Source organism: Pelodiscus sinensis, chromosome 9 (assembly GCF_052426305.1).
Source record: "Pelodiscus sinensis isolate ZL-2025 chromosome 9, ASM5242630v1, whole genome shotgun sequence".
Lineage (NCBI taxonomy): Eukaryota > Metazoa > Chordata > Testudines > Trionychidae > Pelodiscus > Pelodiscus sinensis.
Window position 1 is genome coordinate 12,168,883 of NC_143060.1, and position 23,915 is coordinate 12,192,797.

Genomic DNA, 23,915 nt, shown 5'->3' on the forward strand with positions numbered 1-23,915 from the left:
TTTTTTTGCAACAGCATCACACTGTTGACTCATATTCAACTTGTGGTCCACTATGACCCCTAGATCCCTTTCCGCCATGCTCCTTCCTAGACAGTCGCTTCCCATCTTGTATGTATGGAACTGATTGTTCCTTCCTAAGTGGAGCAGTTTGCATTTCTCTTTATTAAACTTCATCCTGTTTACCTCTGACCATTTCTCTAACTTGCTAAGGTCATTTTGAATTATGTCCCTATCCTCCAAAGAAGTTGCAACCCCACCCAGTTTGGTATCATCTGCAAACTTAATAAGTGTACTCTCTATCCCAAAATCTACATCATTGATGAAGATATTGAACAGTACGGGTCCCAAAACAGACCTTTGTTGAACTCCACTTGTTATCCCTTTCCAGCAGGATTTAGCACCGTTAACAACCACTCTCTGACTACGGTTATCCAGCCAATTATGCACCCACCTTATCGTGGCCCTATCTAAGTTATATTTGCCTAGTTTATCAATAAGAATATCATGCAAGACTGTATCAAATGCCTTACTAAAGTCTAGGTATATGACATCCACCGCTTCTCCCTTATCCACAAGGCTCGTTATCCTATCAAAGAAAGCTATCAGATTAGTTTGGCATGACTTGTTCTTCACAAACCCATTCTGGCTATTCCCTATCACTTTATTACCTTCCAAGTGTTTGCATATGATTTCCTTAATTACCTGCTCCATTATCTTCCTTGGGACAGACGTTAAACTGACCGGTCTGTAGTTTCCTGGGTTGTTCTTATTCCCCTTTTTATAGATGGGCACAATATTTGTCCTTTTCCAGTCTTCTGGAATCTACCCTGTCTTCCATGATTTTTCAAAGATCATAGCTAAAGGCTCAGATACCTCCTCTATCAGCTCCTTGAGTATCCTGGGATGCAGTTCATTAGGACCTGGTGACTTGCTGACATCTAACTTTCCTAAGTGATTTTTAACTTGTTCTTTGTGTATCCTATCTTCTAAACTTACCCTCTCTCTGCTTGTATTCACTACGTTAGGCACACCTCCAGACTTCTCGGTGAAGACCGAAACAAATATGTCATTGAGCATCTCCGCCATTTCCAAGTTTCCTGTTACTGCTTCTCCCTCCTCACTGAGCAGTGGGCCTACCCTGTCCTTGGTCTTCCTCTTGCTTCTAATGTATTTATAAAAGGTCTTCTTGTTTCCCTTTATGCCTGTAGCTAGTTTGATCTCATTTTGTGCCTTTGCCTTTCTAATCTTGCCCCTGCATTCCCGTGTTGCTTGCCTATATTCATCCTTTGTTATTTGTCCTAGTTTCCATTTTTTATATGACTCCTTTTTTATTTTGAGATCATGCAAGATCTCCTTGTTAAGCCAAGCTGGTCTTTTGCCATATTTTCTATCTTTCCTACACAGCAGAATTGTTTGCTTTTGGGCCCTTAACAACGTCCCTTTGAAATACTTCCAACTCTCCTCAGTTGTTTTTCCCTTCAGTCTTGCTTCCCATGGGACCTTACCTACAAGTTCTCTGAGCTTATCAAAATCTGCCTTCCTGAAATCCATTACCTCAATTGTGCTGGTCTCCCTTCTACCTTTCCTTAAGATCATGAACTCTATTATTTCATGATCACTGTCCCCCACACTGTCTTCCACTTTCAAGTTCTCAACTAGTTCCTCCCTATTTGTTAAAATCAAATCCAGAACAGCTTCTCCTCTGGTAGCTTTTTCAACCTTCTGAAACAGAAAGTTGTCTCCAATGCAGACCAGAAACTTATTGGATAGCCTGTGCCCCGCTGTGTTAGTTTCCCAACATATGTCTGGATAGTTGAAGTCCCCCATCACCACCAAATCTTGGGCTTTGGATAGTTTTGTTAATTGTTTAAAAAAGGCCTCATCCACCTCTTCCACCTGGCTAGGTGGCCTGTAGTAGACTCCTAGCATGAAATCACCCTAATTTTTTACCTCTTTTAGCTTAACCCAGAGACTCTCTACACAGCTATCTCCTACGTTCATCTCCACTTCAGTCCAAGTGTGTACATTTTTAATATACAAGGCAACCCCTCCTCCCTTTTTTCCCTGTCTGTCCTTCCTGAGCAAGCCGTACCCTTCCATACCAACATTCCAATCGTGCGTCCCATCCCACCAGGTTTCTGTAATACCAATGATATCATAGTTATATTTATTTGTTAGCAATTCCAGTTCTTCCTGCTTATTACCCATACTTCTCGCATTTGTATATAGGCATCTAAGATACTGATTTGATCTTGCCTCCCTGTTGTGCCCTGACCCTCCTTTCTCCTTGCCATTATAGGCCGTAGTCCCCCCCATTTCCAACCCATCTCCCAGTCCCGCACATTCAGCACTTACCTGTGGGCTTTGCTCACCTGTCCCCGTCGAACCTAGTTTAAAGCCCTCCTCACAAGGTTAGCCAGTCTGTGTCCAAACAAGGCCTTCCCACTCCTGGAAAGGTGAACTCCATCTCTGCCAAGCAGTCCTTCCTGGAAGAGCACCCCTTCAACACTGCCTGATTTCTCCTTGCTTTCCCTCCCCTCCCTTAATGCTTTTTCTCATAGTCCTGAAGCACAAATCATGAACCTTGTTAAGTCAAGTTGTTTTTAACTTGAAATTTTGATCCTCGGTAATTGGCATAAAATAATTTTTGGAGACTTTTCTAGCTGTTGCAGAACAATGCATTTGACAGAAAACAAAATCAAGAAAAGTTTGTGTCTTCACACTACTTAGCTAAAACTAACTTATGGCAAAAAGGAGTCTGATCTATCAAATAGAGGCAACAAAGGAAGGAAGGAGGGTACTATAAAGCATCAGAGCTAGTTCTGTGCAGCGCTGCCCCTTTGAAATGCCTCAGATTGGCAGTGCCACATGGAGCCTGGAATCAGCTGTGCAACAATGCTTGTTTGAAAAGCCAGGCAGCATTTCAAAGGGGTAGTGCCATCCTACCAACTAATTGGATAGTCGATGCAAAAATGCATCAGCTATTCAATTTGTGAATTAAACAATACTTATCATTAATCATAGAACCATAGAGCTGGAAGAGACCTCAGAAGGTCATCAAGTCCAGCCCCCTGCTCTAGGCAGGACCAATCCCAACTAAGACTTTACTACAAAGATGTCTTTTGTCAAGCTTTTTGTGCATGAGTCTGCACTTAGATTTGTCTCTGGCAGACATAAGCACCTCATTATTGCAATACAGTAAAATCACCTACTTGATCATGAGTGTGCACATAGCTACTGCATGATATATATTGACCCTAACAATCTTCCAGCAGCTATCCCATTTGTTACAACAGTCTCAGGTGTCAAGGAGACTGAAAGTTATCCTTTGAAGTCTTATGTATTTTTGAAATACCTTTGTCTGATTGTTTACCTGAGTGAATATGCCTAGGAACTCTTCCTTCCCTTGTTATGTGTTGTCAGGTCTGTTCCACATTCTGGCACTCTGAGTGCAGAAGTTGGGGCCCTCAAAGACTTGCCTTAGGCTCTGCTTACAACCTCCCTTCCCCCGGGTCACAGATACACTGGCTCTGAGAAATAAACAAAAGCTGCCACTATCAAGAGATTTAACCCTGAAAAAACAGGAGGAAACACTTGAATTCCTTCCCATGGGATACCCCAAACTCTCTTGCTCCAAAAGAGCTTGAAAAATTAAGAGAGAAAAACAAGCTGCAGTCTCTGGTAGCTGGCTGCTCAATCTAGGCAGGCAGACACACACAGACAGACCTCTTGTCTGTTACTTTCCAGGACACAAGAATCACCTTAAAAAGTGATTTTTATTAGCAAAACGAGATATACGTGATAAAGCATACTTGATTGCTAGGTGTTGCAGAGTAAACAAAGTAAGTACAAAAGTAAAACAGAAAATATCTGGGAACAACTCTTAGATAGTGGATGGGGGAGGCATAGATTCACACAGAGCAGTTCAAATCAAACCACAAAAATAAAGAAAAATACTCTGATCATGAATACATACACTTTTCCTTTATTTACGCATGATCCCTTCCGGGTTCAGTCCACTTCCTTGCCCCAGATCCTTTGCAGGCATGGCAATCCTGTCTGGGTTTAAATCGTTTTGTGTCTTGAACCCCTGGTTTAACTCTCCCACACAAAACAGACAAGTATCTTACACAATTCGGCTATGTCTATATTGACATGATCTTGTGCAAATACTTTTAATGCAAGAGTTCTTGCATTAAAGTATTTGCGTAAGAGAGCGTCTACACTGGCATGTGCTTTTGTGCAAAAGCATCAGTGCCAGTGTAGATGCTCTCTTGCTCAAAAAAGCTCCGATGGCCATTTTAGCCATCGGGCTTTCTTGTGCAAGAAATTCATGTTGCCTGTCTACACTGGCCTCTTGAGCAAGAACAGTTGCGCAAGAGGGCTTATTCCTGAGCGGGAGCATCATAGTTCTTGCACAAGAAGCACTGATTTCACACATTAGAATGTCGGTGTTCTTGCACAAGAACTCCCCGCCAGTGTAGACAGGCAGCAAGTTTTTGCACAAAATCTTGCCAATGTAGATGTAGCCTTCATGTTTCAGCACTCTATCCCCATTGGTTCTTCTGGCTCCCTGCCAACACCCTTGCTAGCAACCCTTGAGTTTAACCCCTTAGTTCCTGGGTGCTGGCCAGTACTCCTGTCCACTTGTAATTAGTCAGCTGGCCAGATTGGCTCCACGCACCAGACATGCTCTTGTCTGGAGTATAGAAAAGATATTGGATCTCCTGGACCTATAGAGTGAAGAGGCTATGCAAGCACAGCCATGGACCTGCAGCAGAAATGTGGACATCCATGAGCAGATTGCGAAGGGGATCAGTAATAGTGCTGCAGGAAAATGAAGAAACTGCAGATGGCATGATATAAAACAAGAGAAGGCAATTATCAATCTATTGGGGAGCTGCCTACCTGCTCTTGCCATATTTGACTTGTGTGCCATATTTGACAAAAATCGTACCAGCACTCTGCAAATGTCTGAGGATATCTTGGAGGTGCCTGAGATGTAGACCACAGCTGTGAACATGGAAGAGAAAGATAAAGGAGATGTGTGTGTTAACAAGATATTGGTAAATATCTTTTACCAATAAACTTTTAGTTGTTTTACTCATACATGAAGATATGGAAGTACAATAAATAGAGAGGTGGTATCTGCTTTTCATTCCACTGCTGGATCAGATATGGAGAGGGCAATGCATAACATTTTGTTTATGTATGGAAGGATGTTCCTTGTATTCTACTGGGGGATCTCAATTAAACTTTCTTGGAGATACTCTGCAATTCTCTCCTGAAGGTTTCTGGGATATCTACCTTATTTCTTCTTCTGCAGAAGAGACTTTCTGACACATTGCTGTGATGAGTTCAATTGGCAGCATTCCACTAAGCAGGCTAGTACCATATTGACCTAGGTGACTTCAGGATGCTAGTAGCAATAGTAGTACCTCAGGAGTTAGATTTGTGTTAAAACCACCAGTGCCACTATTCAGTGCCATTGCTCTATATGTGTACAATGGAATAGAGGCTGAAATGTGATTGTTTCATGCAACAAAAATTCCTCCCCAGATCCCAGCAGGCCCATACTCACTGTGGCTGGGGCTGAAGAGTGGTCCAGCGCAGAGACACTTCAAAGCTGCAGTGTCAATAAGCAAATCTTATTGAAAGTTTTTATGGGAATAATGGATGGGAATTTGAAACTTCTTATTCCCTTTCTGTTGTGACTATAAATCCGATGATACATCTGTCTCTTCATAAGCAGCTGCCATTATGACTTTGAGGGATGTCCTCTGCACACCTGTGGAACATCTGATCTTGAGGAGGATTACTCAGTAAGATATTGTAAACCATTGCTGCTTTGGATCACGAACAAAAATCCTGGATAACCAGCATGACACATGGGCTACGTCTACACTGCGCATTGTTGCACAAGAAGATATGCAAATGAAGCACAGCGATGAATATCACCATGCCTCATTTGCATATCTAATGAGCCACCATTGTTCCGGAAGGGGCTTTTGCGCAAGAAGGAGCTATTTACACTGCTCCTTCTTGCTCCAAAAACCCCTCTTGCGCAGGAGCCATTCTTCCTGAAAATAAGCGGCAGAACGGCTCCTGCGCAAGAGGGTATTTTTGCGCAAGAAGGAGCAGTGTAGACAGCTCCTCCTTGCGCAAAAGCCACTTCTGCAAAAATGGCGGCTCGTTAGGTATGCAAATGAGGCGCGGTGATGTATTGTATATCTTCTTGTGCAACAATGCGCAGTGTAGATGTAGCCATGGTGTAATGTAGAGAATAAAAAAGCAGACAGGGAAGGCTAGGATTCCCAACCGGAAGAGGAAATGGAGATACACTAGAACATAATGGATCATTTCAGGCAGCAAACTTAAAAGTAGCAGATTAGGGATGTGAACGACTGGTTGACTATCTGATAAGCAAATGCACATGCAAATGCTTATCGGATAGTCGACAGGCTAGTCAAATAGTCACTCCGCTCCTTGCCCCCCCCCCCGCTGCCTCCATCAGAAAGAGGCAACAGAGACTTCAGGCTCCATGCGATGCTGCCACTTTGAAACATTGCATGCAGCCCAGGGCCAGCTGGGGAGTCCCCAACCTGAATGCGTCATTTCATAGCGGCAGCACTGTGTGGAGCCCAGAGTCAGCAGGGGAGTCCCCAGCTAATCCTGGGCTCCACATGGTGCTGCTGCTATGAAATGCTGCAAGGAACCTGACGCGAGGCTCCTTGCAGCATTTCAAAGCAGCAGCACCACATGGAACCCAGGGTCAGTGGGGGAATCCTCAGCTGACTCCAGGCTCCATGTAGTGCTGGCGCTTTGAAATGCTGCATTCAGCCTGACACTGGGCTCCCTCCGGCATTTCAAAGTGGCAGCGTAGCATGGAGCTCAAGGTCAGCGGGGGACTCCCCAGGTGACCCTAAGCTATACATGGCGCTGCTGCTTTGAAACGCTGTGCTCCCCACAGTGCTTTTGCCTGTGAAGTGTAGCAACATTCCCAGGGCTGCTGCTACACTTCAAAGGCGGAGGCGCCCTATTGACTAATCGAATAGTCGATGAAAATTTTGCAGTCCTAACGCTCCACAATATATTGTGTGGCATCATGGGCCATATCCTACCCCTTACGATTCCATGCTGCGGACTGCAAGTAAAACCACAACTTAACATGTCAACATAGGTCCAGTATATGTGTTGTACTAGGGATGGAATTTCTGTCCATTTCAGTGCACAAATGTTTGCTGTCTTTCCGATTCTAAAAGTTCAGTTCCAAATTTATATTGCAGTGCTTGCTGGTTTTTTGCACATTGCTTTTCTGCACTCTTTTTGCTACTCAGTTTTCTTATTTTTAAATGATTTCTGATTAGTTCGCAATACATTTCAGAATGCATATCAGTATTCAAAGCACACAGTACTTGTAAATGTACAGCACCACAGAATTCAAGAGATTCTGGAAAATACCCCATGGTGGTATTTAAAAATGTACAAGAAGCACCCGATAATTCATAGCTTCAGTAAAACATAATGTGTGTAAATATGCAGAAAGCACTACACATTTCCCAACAGCACCCAAAGCTTCAGGTCCACAGAACATTCCAGTACAGAGTGCTACTATTGCTGACTATTAAAGTGCTTTTTAAAGCCTCACTCAACTAAGGATGTTAAGGAGTGGGTATTTGGCTAGTTTGTATTGACTGCACAATTAGTCAACGAGGGAAGGCGTTCTGCAGAGCCACAGCAGGGGTTGCTCCTGGAGCCAGCATGAGCTGAGACTGAGCAGTCCCGGCTCCTGCCTGCCCTGGGACTTCTGTGTCTTTTCCTTTTAAATGTAGTAAGAGCCAGGTGCCTCTTACCACATTGAAAAGGCAGAGCTGTAGCATAGTAGGTACAGGACCCAGCGCAAGTTGGGACTGAGTGGGACTGAGCCTAGTGAGTCTTACTACATTTAAAAATGCAGAGCCGCAGTGACCTTGGACTGGCACGAGCCAGGACTTGCTTTGTCCTAGCTCATACCAGGTCCAGCAGCCCCTGTTGTAGAGTATAGTGTCCAATTCTGTGTGCCACAACTTCAGAAAAGATGTGGACAAACTGGGGTAGTTCCAGAGAAGAGCAACAAAAATGATTAAAGGTCTAGAAAACATGACCTATGAGGCAAGATGAAAGAGTTGGAAAAACTTAAAAAACAACAAATAGTCTGGTAGAACTTTAAAGACTAACAAAATATGTAAGGTATCATGAGCTTTTGTGGGCATAACCCACTTCTTCAGATAACCGGAGCGTTGGATGTCCAGAACCAAAATAAATGAGGGAAGAAGGGGGCAGGTGGACAACAGAAAGTGGCAGAGGGTAGATAAGTATCAAAGAAAAAGCTGAGAATGTATATAACTGGAAAAACTGGAAAACAACATATAGTCTATTAGCACCTAAAAACTAGATAGTTATCTGCTACCCAAGATACACAAACCTGGAAATCCCAGATGACCCATCATCTCAAGCATTGGCACACTCACAACAGGATTATCTGGCTATATACACTCCCTCCTCAGACCCTATGCTACCAGCACTCTGAGCTACTTCTGTGATACTACTGACTTCCTGAGGAAACTTAAAAACATCAGTAAACTTCCTGAAAATACCATCCTGACCACTATGGATGTAGAAGCCCTTTACACCAACATTCCACATGAAGATGGATTACAGGCCATCAGGAACTCCATCCCTGATGACAGCACTGCACATTCCTTCTTCCCCCGCCTTTTCACTCATTTATTTTGGGTCTGGACATCTAACACTCTGGTCATCTGAAGAAGTGGCCTGTGCCTACGAACGCTCATGATACCATCTACATATTTTGTTAGTCTTTAAAGTGCTACCAGACTATTTGTTGTTTTTTAAGATTTTCCTGTTACAGACTAATTCGACTACTACTCTGAAGCTTTTGAAAGAATTGGGTTTGTTTAATTTGGAAAAGAGAAAAGTCAGAGGGAACATGATAGCAGTTTTCAAATAGCCAACAGGGTGTTACAAGTAGGAGGGAGAAAAATTGTTCTTGACCTCTGATGATAGTTCAAGAAGCAATGGGCTTAAATTGCAGCAAGGGAGGTTTAGATTGGATATTAAGAAAAACTTCCTAACTGTTAGGGTGGTTAAGCACCGCAATAAATGGTCTAGAAAGGTTGTGAAATCTCTGTAATTGGAGATTTTAAAGAGCAGATTAGACAAGCATCTGTCAGGATGGTCTAGATTGGGCAGGCAAGACTCAGCCCGTGGGTCCAATACAGACTAGGTTTATCAGGTAGTTGAGTTCACTACTTGCATTCCCTTTACCTCCACTGCCTCTCTATCAGCGGCAGAGGGCTCTGCATTTAAAATGTAGTAGGAGCCGGGTGGGCGGGCAACCCGGCTTAGTCCTGGCATGTGCAAGTCCGGGACCAAACCCTGCTTCTGCTCTATAATTTAAAATGCAGTAGGGGCCAGAGGGCGGGCTACCTGCTTCCTACTACCGTTTAAATTGCAGAGCCACAGTGGGATTTGGTCCCACACCCAACGTGAGCTAGGACTGAGCTGGGCTGTCTATTGACTAATCGAGTAGTCAATAAAAACTCTGTTGACTACTTGATTAGTTAAATACCTCCTCTTAACATCCCTATCCTCATTCATATTATTTTCTCCTAATAAGCAGTTTTCCTTATGTTCTTCTTTGAGGATGTCCCCACGGGTGCTCCACTGTGGGTGCTGGGCTTGCCCCGGCACCGCAGAACAGAGATTATTCTGGAAGCAGTAGTCGGCCGGATCGTGCATGAACCGCAGTGACTCGCGGCGTTCGCGCTGTATTCTCTGACATGCGGTCCAGCCTCCCACCAGTTCCTCTTGACCGCCTCAGGCTGCAGATGGATGGAACTGCGCTCTTCACATAGCAACCTTGTTGTGAGACTATCTGCTCTGCAGTTATACTTGTATATATACCCTTACCTTCTTCCTTACCGCGTTCATTCCCCTTCATTAATCTAAAAAAAAAAAAGTTGTTTAGTTATAATCCTTATAGTAGGCTTTCTTTGTACCCCATCCTTCTTCTATAGTCCAGTGTATATAGTTTAACTATTTCTAGACGTTAAAAAAATACTACTAATAATAGTAATAATAGCAATAAGAGGAAAAGTGCGAGCAGAAAGAACTTCACAAGCAGAGCAAACTAAAACCGCCCACAAAAGGCACTCAGTATGCCGTCATCACCAGGCTTTAAAAAATGCAACAGCCGGCCTCGGACAGCCACTCCTCCTGCATAAGGTGCTTAGGGGAGTCCCATGTCCCCCAAAAGTGCCCCCATTGCACCAAACTCATGGTAAGGGCAAGGAGGGACAGAGAAACGCATCTGCACATGCTCCTTTTTGACAAGGCTTTGCAACCGCAGCACCCTCCCTCTGCTGCTGATGAACAGCCCCCAAAGCATAGGGCTTCATCACCCCATAGCAGCCTCACCTAAGAAATCGAGACTCTCTCCTACGAGGTCTCTACCTGCCGCCTCTCACAGCAGCGTCAGCCATGGGGACAAGCCCAGCACATCTGGCACAGCGAAACCGCACCCTTAGCTGTCAGCGGTGCTGAAATCAAAAAGAACTGGAGAGCTGGCACCGTCCACGGCACCGAGGGTTGCATTGGTTCTGCCTGCAACCAAGCCGCCGGCACCGATGATTGAGACGGCGCCAAGAGCTTTGTTGGCACCGGTAACGGCACCGATAGCTGTTGTGGCACCATACCACATGGCACTGGGGCAAACACCGTCTAAGAATACAGCACCGATAATGAAGGTTCCGGAGCCAACAGCACCTGGAAAGACGACACCGGGGAGCACGGCACGGTACTCGTCCACAGCCTGTACCGCAAGTCCAACCCCCATGACACCACCAAGTCGAAGCCGTTCTCGCCCCCTTGTTTTCTTGCTGTCACCGTCCCCTTCCCCTCCCACACTGCGTTCTCCATCCTACTGCGGTAGCTGTCGCAGATCTTCAGATTCACCAAGCAGATTGCTGTCTCCATTCCTGGCCTCATATCCTTCCCATGAAAGATGCCATCACAGACATCACTCCATCTTTCTTGCTTCCTCCAGAGCATCTTACAACTGCTCTCGTTCTCCTCACTCTCTCCGCATCCATCACTGGCAGCGCATACTCATACTATCAAGGAAGACGTTCACCGTTGGATAGATTGTACCGCTGGGACGACGATTACTCCCGCGATTCTTGTAGCAGATACTCCTACCATTACAGATCTCATTTCCTCACGTGATCCAGCTACAATTATGGTTCTTCCAGGCATTCACCAACTCCCGCTCCCCTGACTCCTACGGGGCAAACTACATCGCCGCCTCAGCTTCCATCGGAACCGGAACAGACACATCTCAATGACCAGCCACTGGAAGTCTCTCCAGCAGACTCCTCTCCACCTGACAAAGCAGTCATCCCGGGTGAAGTCTCTCCATCAGACGACCTTCGTTAGTTCCAAGAGCTTTTTAAATGAGTAGCTATCACGCAGGAGATACCGTTGGAGGAAGTTAAGGACAAACAACATTGGCTGTTCAAAAACCTTCAACTGCAGCATAGGTTGAAGCTATTCCTCTAGACGAAGCAATCCTAGAGATTGCCAAAGAAATATGGCACACGCCGGCATCCGCCTCCCAACTAACAAAAAAGCTGACAGGAAATACTTCGTTCCGCCAAAAGGGATGGAATTCCTCTTCACCCACCCCCAGCCCAGCTCTCTGGTGGTGGATGCGGCCCAACAGAGGTTTAAGGCCCCACAATTTAAACTCCTGGGCTCTGATAGAGAGATGAAGAGGTTGGATCTTCTGGGCAGAAAAGCCTACACATTGGCAACATTAATGCTCAGAATTGCCAATTACACAGCACATCTCTCCAACCATATCTTCGATACATTCTCACGTTTAACTCCGTTGATGGACCATTTGCCAGACTCTAAAAAGCCCCTTTTGAAATCGGTGGTTCAGGAGGGCTACACGTCAACTAGAACGTCTCTCCAAATAGCTATGTGTGGCGGACATGGCGGCTCATTCTACAGCCACCACAGTGGTTATGTGGAGAGCGTCCTACCTCCAAGCAATTCCTAAGGAGTTACAAAGCAAGGTCGAGGATTTACCCTTTGACAGGGACAAGTTATTCGCCGAAAAGACTGACACTGTCCTGCACTCCTCAAAGGACTCCGCACAACTCTGCGAATGTTGGGGATGTATACCCCCCCATTTAGAAGACGTCAGTACACACCATACCAACGGAGGTACGATTATCCATACTTTCAACACCAGTGGCAACAACAGCAGCAGCAAAGGAGCTTCGACAATCAATGCTCATGCCAGAGGCTTCAACGACGACGCCACGGGAATATCCGAACCCAGATCGCATCTAACAACAAGCAACAAGTTTGATGCCTTGGTCGGGGGCACGCAAACAGTTCCGAGCAGCATCAGAGACCAGTTTACCCAAATTTCCATCAACGCCTGAAGCCCTTTTTCCACCGATGGGCTGAAATTACGACAGACAGGTAATGGAAATTGTTCAAACAGGCTACGCCATTCCTTTCACTTCCATCCCTCCTACCAACCGTCCAACTCCGTCCCTTTTCAGGGACCCCTCTCACGAGGCCCTTCTACACTTAGAAGTCAACCACCTACTCTCTCTAGGGGCAATAGAACTGGTCCTGAATGAATTCAAGGGCAAGGGATTTTACTCCCACTATTTCCTCACTCAGAAAAAGTCAGGAGTCTGGCGACCAATATGAGACTGCTCCCTTATGCCTTGTGAAACGAGGTTTACAGGAGCGGTCGACAAAGGCTTCCCTTGTTGACCGATCCGCGTCTTGACTCACGCGCTGTGCTGACAATCAGCTGAGCCGGCACAACACAGCGGCCATTTTTATTTTAATGAAGCTGGGGATATTTAAATCCCTGCTTCACTGACTATGTCGAGTAGCCTATTTTACATGCCTCTGTCGGCAGAGGCATGGAGTCTAGACATACCCTAATAGACTAATTCAGCTATCCCCTGAAGCTCATGACTTTGATAATTATTCCAGACAAACGGAGTTGAAGGAGCATTTACTCGACAAGAAGAGACCAGTTTTGAAATCAGTAGTGCAGGAGGAATACACGACGTCTCACACAGTTCTGCAAATGGCCTTATATGTTTCAGACACTGCAGCAAGATCTACCACAACCTCTATCATTCTGAGTGTCCTGGCTTCAATCTGTAGGTGTATCTAAGGAGCTTCAAGGAAAGGTTGAGGACCTCCCCTTTGATAGGGAGAAATTATTCACTGCAAGAACGGATTAGGTTCTTCATACAGGTAAGGACTCTTGACCCCCACTTCGAACTCTAGGAATGTACACCCTACCATATTGACGCTGGAAGTACATGCCTTAGCAATGACACCGAGATTTTGCATACTTAAGAAATCAGAGGCCCTTTGATCAATCCCAACCTAGATCACAAGTACAGAGGAAGTGACAGCAAAACTGTTACTCCTCTACTTCCCACTCCAGCAAGCAGCAGGTTTGAAATATTGGTCATGGGCCTGCACAATCTCTCCCATATCCATCTTCAAGAACATCTCGCTGTCTTTCACCATCATCTGTGCCCATTCTAGCATCGTTGTGTTGCCATCAAAGCAGACCACTGGGTCTTGGAAATAGTGACATCTGGCTACTCCATCCCATTCACTTCTCCTTCCCTGTCCCTCTTCAGGGACCCCTCTCACAAAGAACTTCTAAAGCAGGAGGTTCATTGATTCTTTGCCATAAGAGCAATAGAGAGTGCCTGATCAGTTAAAAGGCAACGGGTTCTACTCCAACTATTTCTTTATGGAGAAGTGCATGGGAGGGTGGAGACCCATTCTAGATTTACAGAACCTCAACAAACATCTATGAAAGCAGTGGTTCAAGATAGTTCACGTCTATATTTCCTTCACGTCTATATTTCCAGCGTTAGATAAGGAAGACTGTTTTGCAGCCCTCGAACTGCAAGATGCCTATTTTCATGTAATGATCCACCTATCCCACAGATGGTTCCTGTGTTTTACTTTAGCATTGGAACATTTCCAGTACCGAGTATTACCGTTCGGCCTCTCCTCGGCCCCCAGGGTATTTTCCAAGATTCTGGCAGTAGTGTCCGCCTTCCTACGTCAACAAGGTGTCATAATTTTCCCTTGTCTTGACAACAACCTCATAAAAAGGGCATCTTGGGAGGATACTCTCCATATAATATATACCATAAGAAGCCTATTCTGATCCCTACATCTCTTTACCAACAACCAAAAGTCCACTTTTCAGCCGACAGTCGCTAGGATTCACTGGCGCATGACTCGATTCTCTCATGGCTCGTGCCTATCTGCAAACTCAGAGATTCCAGACAATACAAGATCTCATCAAAATACTTACCACCAGTCCTTCAGTAACAGTTCTCACATGCTTACAGCTGATGGGCAATATTGCCACCACTACGTATGTGATTCAACATGCCTGTTTACACCTTCGCTGCCTCCAGCATTGGCTGACCTCTGTCAACTTCCCCTCAAAATATCAAGTCCACAAGTACGTCTTCCTTCCCCCCATTGCCCTAACCTTTTTCAAGTGGTAGACCACCCCAGTCAATCTATTAGCAGGTGTGCCTTTTCAGTGTGATCAACTGTCAGCAAAGATCACAACCGACATGTCCATGGCCAATTGGGAAGCACATTTATAAAGTCTTTTTACTCAGGGTCGATTGTTCGATCATGAAACAATTTTACACATAAATCTCCTGGGGTATGTCTAGACTACAAAGTTAGTTCGAACTAACGGACGTTAGTTCGAACTAACTTTAATAGGCGCTACACTAGCGCTCCGCTAGTTCGAATTTGAATCGAACTAGCGGAGCGCTTAGTTCGAACTAGGTAAACCTCATTTTACGAGGATTAAGCCTAGTTCGAACTAGCTAGTTCGAATTAAGGGGTGTGTAGCCCCTTAATTCGAACTAGTGGGAGGCTAGCCCTCCCCAGCTTTCCCTGGTGGCCACTCTGGCCAACACCAGGGAAACTCTATGCCCCCTTCCCGGCCCCGGACCTCTTAAAGGGGCACGGGCTGGCTACGGTGCCCGTGCCAGGTGCAAGCCTGCCAGCACCCAGCCAGCAGACCCTGCACCTGGCATGGCTCGAGCCACCCACCCGATGTCCCCCAGCCCACCCCCTCTTCCCGGGACCAGACTGGCGGCTCCCGGGAGCTTGCCCTGGACCGCAAGAGGCAGGCACCTGCCTGGTCTAGTGCAGACATCGTGGACCTCATCCACGATCTCCGCACTAGGCACAGGAAAGTGGCCGTCTAGGGCAGGAGAGCTGCCAGCCTGGCCACCCAGGAGCAGGTGTGCATGAAAATCAAGGGGGTCCACTGAGACCCCCGACCCTGAGCCCTGAGCTTACAATGGCCGTCCTGGGTCAGACCAAAGGTCCATCTAGCCCAGTAGCCTGTCTGCCGACAGCGGCAAACCCTAGGGACCCTGGAGGGGATGGACCGAAGACAGTGACCAAGCCATTTGTCTCGTGCCATCCCTCTCCAGCCTTCCACAAACTTTGGGCAGGGACACCACACCTACCCCCTGGCTAAGACTACTCCATGGACCCAACCTCCATGACTTGATCTCACTTCCCTTTCAACTCTGTTCTAGTTGTAGCCTTCACAGCCTCCTGCAGCAAGGAGTTCCGCAGGTTAACTATTTGCTTTGTCAAGAACAACTTTCTCTTACTAGTTTCAAGCCTGCTACCCATTCCTTTCCTTTGGTGTCCTCTAGTCCTTCTTTATGGGAACTCAGGAAGAACTTTTCTGAATGCACCCTCTCCACCCAACCCCTGCTTTTAGAGACCTCTATCCTGTCCCCCCTCCGTCTCCTCTTTTCTAAGCTGAACAGTCCCAGTCTCTGTAGCCTCTCTTCATCTGGGACCTGTTCCCAACCCCTGATCATGTTAGTTGCCCTCCCCTCTCCCAGCCTCTCTCTTCCCCTCTCCCACCTCCTTTTCCCAGTCTCCCCCAGTTTTGTTCAATAAAGACAGAGTCAATGTTGGAAGAAACGTTATCTTTATTTTGTACATCAATAAGAAGGGGGGCTAGGGAAGGGTAAGTGGAAGGAGGTGAGGGAGGAATGGGGTACGAGCCCCCGATGGGGAGGACTGGGCTGGCTCTGTGGGCTTCTGGGGGTGGAAGCTCTCCTGCAGCCCCCCGATTGCCCTCTCTCCCCAGATGGCAGTCTGCGGCAAGTGCAGCCGGGCTGATGGCCGAGTGGTGTAATGTGCCCAGTGTGGGTACTCCGGGCACTCCAAGCCAGAACTTCTTTGCAAGCGGGGCACCCCTTAGAACTGTCTGTCCGGGGTGGGGGTTGGGACCCTTTAAGTGCAGCCCTCGGCTAGCCTGAGACAGCATCTCCACGCTCTAAGTCCTCCTCTGATGCCCTGCCAGCACTGCTTCCGGCCATCCTTAAGCCCTGTTCAGAGTCCACTCAATGTGGACTTGCTAGTTCGAATTAGCAAAACGCTAATTCGAATTAGCAAAACGCTAATTCGAATTAGCAAAACGCTAATTCGAACTAGTTTTTAGTTCTAGACGCGTTAGTTCGAATTAGCTTAGTTCGAATTAACTAATTCGAACTAAGTTAGTTCGAATTAACGTTGTAGTGTAGACGTACCCCTGGAGCTTCGGTCAGTCTCCAATGCTTGCAAACACTTTTGAGCACGTATCGCCAATCACACGGTCAGAATATTGATAGACAACATAATGACAAGGTATTACATCAACTGTCACGGTGGTGCCTGATCCCGTTCATTGTGCACGGAAGCAGTGTGCATCTGGAATTGATGCATAACCAACAACATAACATTGACTGCTTCATACCTGCCCGGAATCAACAAAACGGCGGCAGACACTTTGAACAGACATTTCACCATAGACCATGATCGCCGAGTTCTCAGACCCACATTTAAAAAATGTGTGTTTCCTCAAATTGACCTATTCACCTCCTACAACACCACCATATATCCATCTTCTTGTTCCAGAGTGGGTTTGGGATGGGAATCCCTAGGTGACGCTTTCCTGATATTTGGAAAGCCCACTTCCACTATACCTTCCCTCCAATCCCGCTCATCCCCAGAGTCCTCCAGAAGATCAGGAGGGACCACGCTCGAGTAATTCTGATAGCCCCCACCTATCCCAGGAAGACGTGGTTTCCCTATCTCTCTCAAATGTCTCTTCAATCCTCCTATCTCCTCCCATACTGTCCAGATCTACTGACCCAGGACAGGCAGACCGTACTGCATACCCATCCTCAGGCCCTACATTTAACAGCTTGGCTCCTTGCTGGTTTCAGGGTGCTGCTCTGACAGAGTGAAATGAGTCTTCCTGCACAGTAGGTGCACTACCATCCGCCCTGTTTACCTCCGCAAGTGGACGAGATTCTCCACATGGTGCGAACAAAGACATTCCGACCCATACACAGCCCCACTTCACATAATCCTGGACTACATCCTGGATCTGAAACAATCTAATTTTACCTCCCTTCTCTTCAGATTCACCTTGCTGCTATCACCATATTTCACCCCCTGGTGGAGGGACATTTTGTATTTGCCCACCCTATTACCAGGTGTTTTCTAAAGGTCCTCCAGAACTTTATTCCATCACACAGACCTCTATCACCTTAATGGAACCTGGAGTTGGTATTGGATACATTAACTCGATCTTCATTTTAGCCTTTGGTGACCTGCCTGTTATCTCTCATGACCACCAAGGTAATTTTTCTGCTAACAGTAACGTCTACCTGCAGGCTTACTGACCTCGCAGCCTTTACAGCAGTACCTTCTTATATGGTCATCCCTTTTACCAAAGATGTCCTCGGACTTTCATATTAATGAGCCAGTTATTCCACAGACTTTTTTCCAAAGCTGCACTCATCTGCACGAGAGCATTTCCTACATACTTTGGATGTTTGGAGGGCTCTTGCGTTCTACATTGACCGTAGTAGGGCCTTGCACTCTTCTCAACAATTATTTGTGTTGGGCTGGAGCAATGCAAAGACAGGGCACTTTTTTCGCAATGCATATCCAGCATCATTGTCTCCTGTATACAGTGCTACGCTTTATGTGACAAGATACTTCCTACCCTGCCTACGTCGCATTCCACTATGGCAGTTTCCATCTTCACAGCCTTCCTATAAGGGTTTCACTTTGGGACATTTGCCATACTGGAAGATGGTCATCAGGCCATACTTTTATGAAACATTACACTATTCTCCAGCATCTTTCCAATGATGTTTCAGTAGCCGATGCAGTGCTATCCATTGTCAACAACGGGTGACTCCAAATCCCGCCATCCTTATCATAACTGATAACTGCTATGAAGTCACCTACAGTGGAGCACCCATGAGGACATCACTCGGAGAAGGAAGGGAAGTTATTTACCTTGTGCTGTAACGACAGTTCTTCAAGATGTGTGTCCCTGTAGGAGCTCCACTACTCATTCTCCTCCCCTCTGTCTTCAGAGGTGTTCTCCTTGTTTGCTCTTTTTCAGATACTTGGGCATACACAAGGAACTGAAGAGGGGTCGGGCTGCGTGTGAAGCACGAGGCGCAAATGGTACGAGGCACCTCATGTGCATGACCGGCCCAACTGGCTACTGTTGCAGAAAACTCCTATCTGTGGTGCTGGGGCGATCTAACACATACAGGCTACGTCTACACTGGCACCTTTTTCCAGAAATGCTTAAAACGGAACAGTTTTCCGTTATAAGTATTTCCGGAAAAAGAGTGTCTACATTGGCAGGATGCTTTTCCAGAAAAGCCCTTTTTCCGGAAAAGTGTCCGTGGTCAATGTAGACGCGCTTTTCCGGAAAAAAGCCCCGATCGTCATTTTTGCGATCGGGGCTTTTTTGCCGAAAAGACTACTGTGCTGTCTACACTGGCCCTTTTCCAGAACAGTTTTCCGGAAAAAGGACTTTTGCCCGAGCGGGAGCAGCATAGTTTTTCCAGAAAAGCAGCTGATTTCTTGCAGTAGATCGTCAGTGCTTTTCCGGAAATTCAAGGGGCCAGTGTAGACAGCTCGCAGCTTATTCCGGAAAAGCGGCTGCTTTTCCGGAATAAGTGGCCCAGTGTAGACACAACCACAGTGAAATATCCCCGGGAACACACATCTCAAAGAACTGTTGTTACTACACAAGGTGAGTAATTTCTCTTTATGCCTGTGGGCAGAGGAAAATATTCTGAAAAGTTAAGCTCTTTATTTAAAGACACACACCCACAATTGATCAATTCAGTCTGTAGTTTAAGAGTAATCTTAGATTATTAGTTGGATCTAAGAGCTCATATAACTACCTCTAAATAATGCTGTCTGCTATCTCCAGTGGCAAGGAGATTTTGACCTATACTGTTGGCCAATGATCTGGCCTCATACATGCCTTTGTAACCTCTCTTCTAGATTAAAGCAATGCTGTATACCTGGACATGAAGTTTTCTGTGCTTAGAATGATTCTCCTTAGTGAAATAGACTTATCACAAAACACATCAAATCTGTCCTTGACTCACTATGCTGGCTTCCTATGAAATGCCAAGTCAAGTTCAAGATCTTGGTCTTTTCTTATCAAGATGCTTAATGGCTTGGGCCAAGGATATCTAAAATATTGCCTAAAACTCCAAGATAGACATGATGGTCAACAACTTTGCTCCTCTGGCACAATCTTTCTACAATAAGGGAAAAACGTATCTGTGCAAGACACAGATGTTGCTCAGGCTGCTTTGAGACTGTATAATTAACTCTCACAGGAATTAAGAACCATCACAAGCTTCAGCACTTTCTCAACTATGTGCATTTTGTACTTCTTTGACCTTGACTTCTTATAAATACATACTGTTTGTATGAATGAGGATGTGTGTATGTGTGTGTGTGTAATGTAATTTAAAACACCCTACTAAAAACATTTGCATGCATACAGATTTCTTCCCGAAGAACAGGATGTGAGAGAGAACAAAGAACATGAGATTAAGGATGTTAAGGACTAAGGCGACTATCCGATAAGCAATTGCTTATCAGATAGTCAGTCAATTAGTCGATTTCCCTCTGCCTCCACCTTCCCCCCGTTGCCTCTATCAGATAGAAGCAGCAAAGGAGGGTGAGGAAGAAGGGGTACTTTAAAGCAGCAGTGCTGCACAGCTGAGCTAGGGCCCCTTATCCTACCTTCCTAATGCAGGAGCCAGGTGTATCCCCAGGCTCCACAATGCTGCCTCTTTGAAACACCAAGGCGGGGACTCTTGTGCATTTCAAAGCAGGCACGCCCATGTGCAGTCCGGAGTCAGTGGGACTTTCCGGTGGCCCCAGGCTGCACGTGGAGTTCCTCATTCCTCCTTTGAAATGTACAAGAACCCCAGCGGGGCTCTTGTACATTTCAAAGGAGGAATGCAGAAGTGCCTATCGAGGAGTGTCATTATGTAGACAATTGAAGATTTAAAATATTAATATAGTTGATTTCACAGGTATCTCAGATTGCAAAACGGCTTGTGTGCACTACTGATTTCGGATGCAAATTACATGGATGGTGGTCCTTCTGAGGAATCTTCGGAAGGGGAGTATAATGATGAGAATGAGATTGAAACTGCTGAAGATGATGACTCAGGAACCGAGATGGAAGAGGACAAGAAGAAGTATGAGGAAGATGAGAATGATGGAGATGATGAGGAAGAACCCACTAATTCTGATGATATGGAAATGGAAGAACTAGCAGGAAAGGAAGAAGCAAAGAATTTAAATGGTACAGAGAAGCTGGTATGTGCCAACACTACAGAATGAAAGCTTGTTGAGCAGAAAACTACTATTGTGGTCCTAAGCTCTTAAATATTGTGATCTGACAAATAGGCTAGTCCTTGAATGTCCTATCCATCTAGTTACTTATGCGGCCTCAATTTCTGGTATCAGAATATCTACCTCTCTTTGTTTACGATCGAGCCTATATTGCCATTAATTATGTACTCAACTATTATTTGCAGCAGAGTGAAACATCCTCACCTATTTCATTCTTCTTCTCTTTGTTTTGGGTATAAAGTAGCTCTGTGAGATCTTAGAACTGGTGTGTTCTTGCCTACTAGATACAGTAAAACTCCAGTGGTCCGGCATCCAATGGTCCGGCACCGTCTGGAACCCGGAAGTGCTCTGGGCAGCCGGATAATTGGAGCTGTTCTGCCCCCGGCTTCCCCGATTCAGCTGCTACTGAAACTGACCAGTGGCTGACTCCGGAAAGCCCGGGGCAGAGCACCCCAGCTGCTCTACTCCGGGCTTCCCGGAGTCAGCCACTGGTCAGTTTCAACAGCGGCTGACTTGGGGAAGTCTGGGGCAGAGCAGCTGGGGTGCTGCCGGGTTGGTCTCGCAGTGCCGAGGGGAGCATCCCCCCCCACTCCACCCCAGACCCCTCATAGCCCCCCCTTCCGATAGTCCGGCATATCTGATAATCCGGCACCCCTGGGTCCTAAAGTTGCCGGATTATTGGAAGTTTACTATAATAATAACTACAGCTTTTTTTTATAAGTGACTCCTCAGTGTCTGTTGTGTTTGCAGTCTGCAGCTGCCCTTTGTATTGCTATTGGGAGTTTCTGTGACCCCGAGGATCTCCCTGGGTTGGCACACTTTCTGGAGCACAGTATGTATCAGCTTATAATTCATTCTTTCTAAAGTGGAAAATGTAATGACATTATTTTGGATTTATTGATTTACAAACAATATTCTAGAAGCAGAATGCAGATGAGTGTAATATTTGGGTACCACCTCAGAAAATTTTAAGGAGGGATGTTACAGGCTAAAGTGGGGGGAGTCATGAATGACAATGGGAAATAATTCTCAAATATAAGGATTTGCAGGAAGAATGCAAGGAGGTGAATTTGGGAAAAATGGGCAAGTGAGTGATTGGGTTGACATCACAGGTAAGGTCAAGGGGGCGTGTAAACTTCACAATAAAAACAAATTGAAATATAGGGTAGAACTAATGATGGAGGCCTTAAAGGTGAGGTCCAAATGCTTAATGTGGTAGAAACTGGAAGAATGTGTGATTGTGACACAGAAACTTCCAGGGAAATGGTCCTCTGTTCTTGCAAATAACTCCTACTTCAGACCCCGACAAATTCACGAAGCTAAATGTGCCTTGTAGGATATTTATCTGTAACCCTTCTGCCAGGTAGCGCTGGCAGCAGTCAGGGCTGGGTTCAATATCTAGGGGTTCCTTTTCATCCATCCCACACTGAACTGACTCGAGGTCCCACCCAGTAGCCTGGAAAATTCACATACACCCTGGGTGCCTCTGAGAGGCAATGCTTCCCCACTCGCAAGCACAAAGTCTGAGTGTAGAAAAGAAACTTTTAAAAAAAGAGGGAGAAAAGTAACGTGTCATTAACTTGGGAAAACACAGAGTTCATAACCAAACTATGAGTCAACGTGCCAGCTCAAGTGGATTGAGCAATGTCCTTTGTCTCTCAGGCTCACAAGTCCACCAATGTAAGTGTCCCATTCACACGCCCAATTATTCTCTGTATGTCACTGAGGGTATGTCTACACTACCACCCTAGTTCGAACTAGGGTGGTTAATGTAGGCAACCGAAGTTGCAAATGAAGCCCGGGATTTAAATATCCCAGGCTTCATTTGCATCTTGCCGGGCACCACCATTTTTAAATCCCCGGTAGTTCGGACTCCATACCCGCGGCTACACACGGCACGGAGTAGGTAGTTCGAATTAGGCTTTCTAATTCGAACCACCGGTACACCTCGTTCCACGAGGAGTAACGGTAGTTCGAATTAGAAAGCCTAATTCGAACTACCTACTCTGTGCCGCGTATAGACGCGGGCACGGAGTCCGAACTACCGGAGATTTAAAAATGGCAGCGCCCGGCAAGATGCAAATGAATCCTGGGATATTTAAATCCCGGGCTTCATTTGCAACTTCAGTTGCCTACATTAACCACCCTAGTTCGAACTAGGGTGGTAGTGTAGACATACCCTGACAGTTGCTGCCCTTGGTCAGGGCAGACCAGAACTCAGAGGTGATTTTCAGAGCTCACCCCCCCCACCTTTGCGGGGTGGGGATAGGAGGTATCTCACCCACTCCACTGACCACTTGCTGCTGCTCCTGTCAGCTGCTCCTTTCAGCTGCCTGCCAGCCGCTTGTTCCTGCTAGCCACCCTGCTGGTCGCCTGCTGCCACTCCTGCTGACTGTCTGCTTGCTCCTGCCAGCTGCTCTGCTAGCCGCCTGCTGCCACTCCTGCTGGTTGCCTGCTGGCTGCTTGCTCCTGCCATCTGCCTTGCTGGCGATGAGTTTGGAGCTATGCCAAACCTAGTGATTTCAACTCTGTGATTCCAGCTTTTCGGTGATTTCAGCTCTTGACCCGCAGCTCAGGCCAGCAGAAACTAAACTCCTTAGAACGGATTGGGGGAGGGGGAGGAAGAGAAACAGGTTGAACTAGTTTTACAGCTCATGCCTGGAGGGCATATAGCCTGCTGGTTCAGAGCTCTGCTCCCCCCCCCCAATCCAATCCACTTGAGTCTAGAAGGAAAGACTAGTCCATCTGAGATGCTTTACAGTAACAGTGTCTCTCCTGCAAGCATTGGTGGTCATACTTTACAGTTCCTACATTTAGGGTTAACATGGTTTGTGACCCCACAACAGCCAAATTTCTTACATTAGGTAAAATATGATTCTAACAATTGACTATCCATCAAGCCTATAACACTGTCTGAACTGTATTTACATAAGCACAACCAGGATTTCTTTCCCATTCCAGCATGAACTGTATTTACATAACAGTTGAATGCCGTACAGGGCTAAACAACTGAGTGAGTATAACTATACCCAGGATTCCTTTCC

The 23,915-nt window shown here is 46.1% G+C and overlaps 1 protein-coding gene and 1 long non-coding RNA gene across 8 annotated transcripts in view; one reads left to right on the forward strand and one right to left on the reverse strand.

Moving 5' to 3' along the window:
* LOC102458989 (nardilysin-like) overlaps positions 1-23,915 on the forward strand; it is a 158,488-nt gene that overhangs the window by 2,740 nt on the left and 131,833 nt on the right. For 6 of the 7 annotated variants that reach the window (XR_016350238.1, XR_012905859.2, XR_012905858.2 and 3 more), the window contains exons 2-3: positions 20,547-20,835; positions 21,622-21,703. Coding sequence is in view for 4 of the 7 variants with exons in the window: in XM_075935997.2 (XP_075792112.2) it covers positions 20,547-20,835; positions 21,622-21,703 (371 nt within the window). In the remaining 3 variants the exon portion in view is untranslated. The remainder of the gene's footprint in view (positions 1-20,546; positions 20,836-21,621; positions 21,704-23,915) is intronic. The other variant, XM_075936000.2, reaches the window with a different exon arrangement.
* Positions 3,968-5,838, reverse strand: LOC112546327 (uncharacterized). The gene is made up of 3 exons (XR_003090004.2): positions 5,582-5,838; positions 4,909-5,013; positions 3,968-4,059 (listed from the first exon to the last, which is right to left on the reverse strand). It is a non-coding gene; the product is annotated as an uncharacterized LOC112546327 (long non-coding RNA).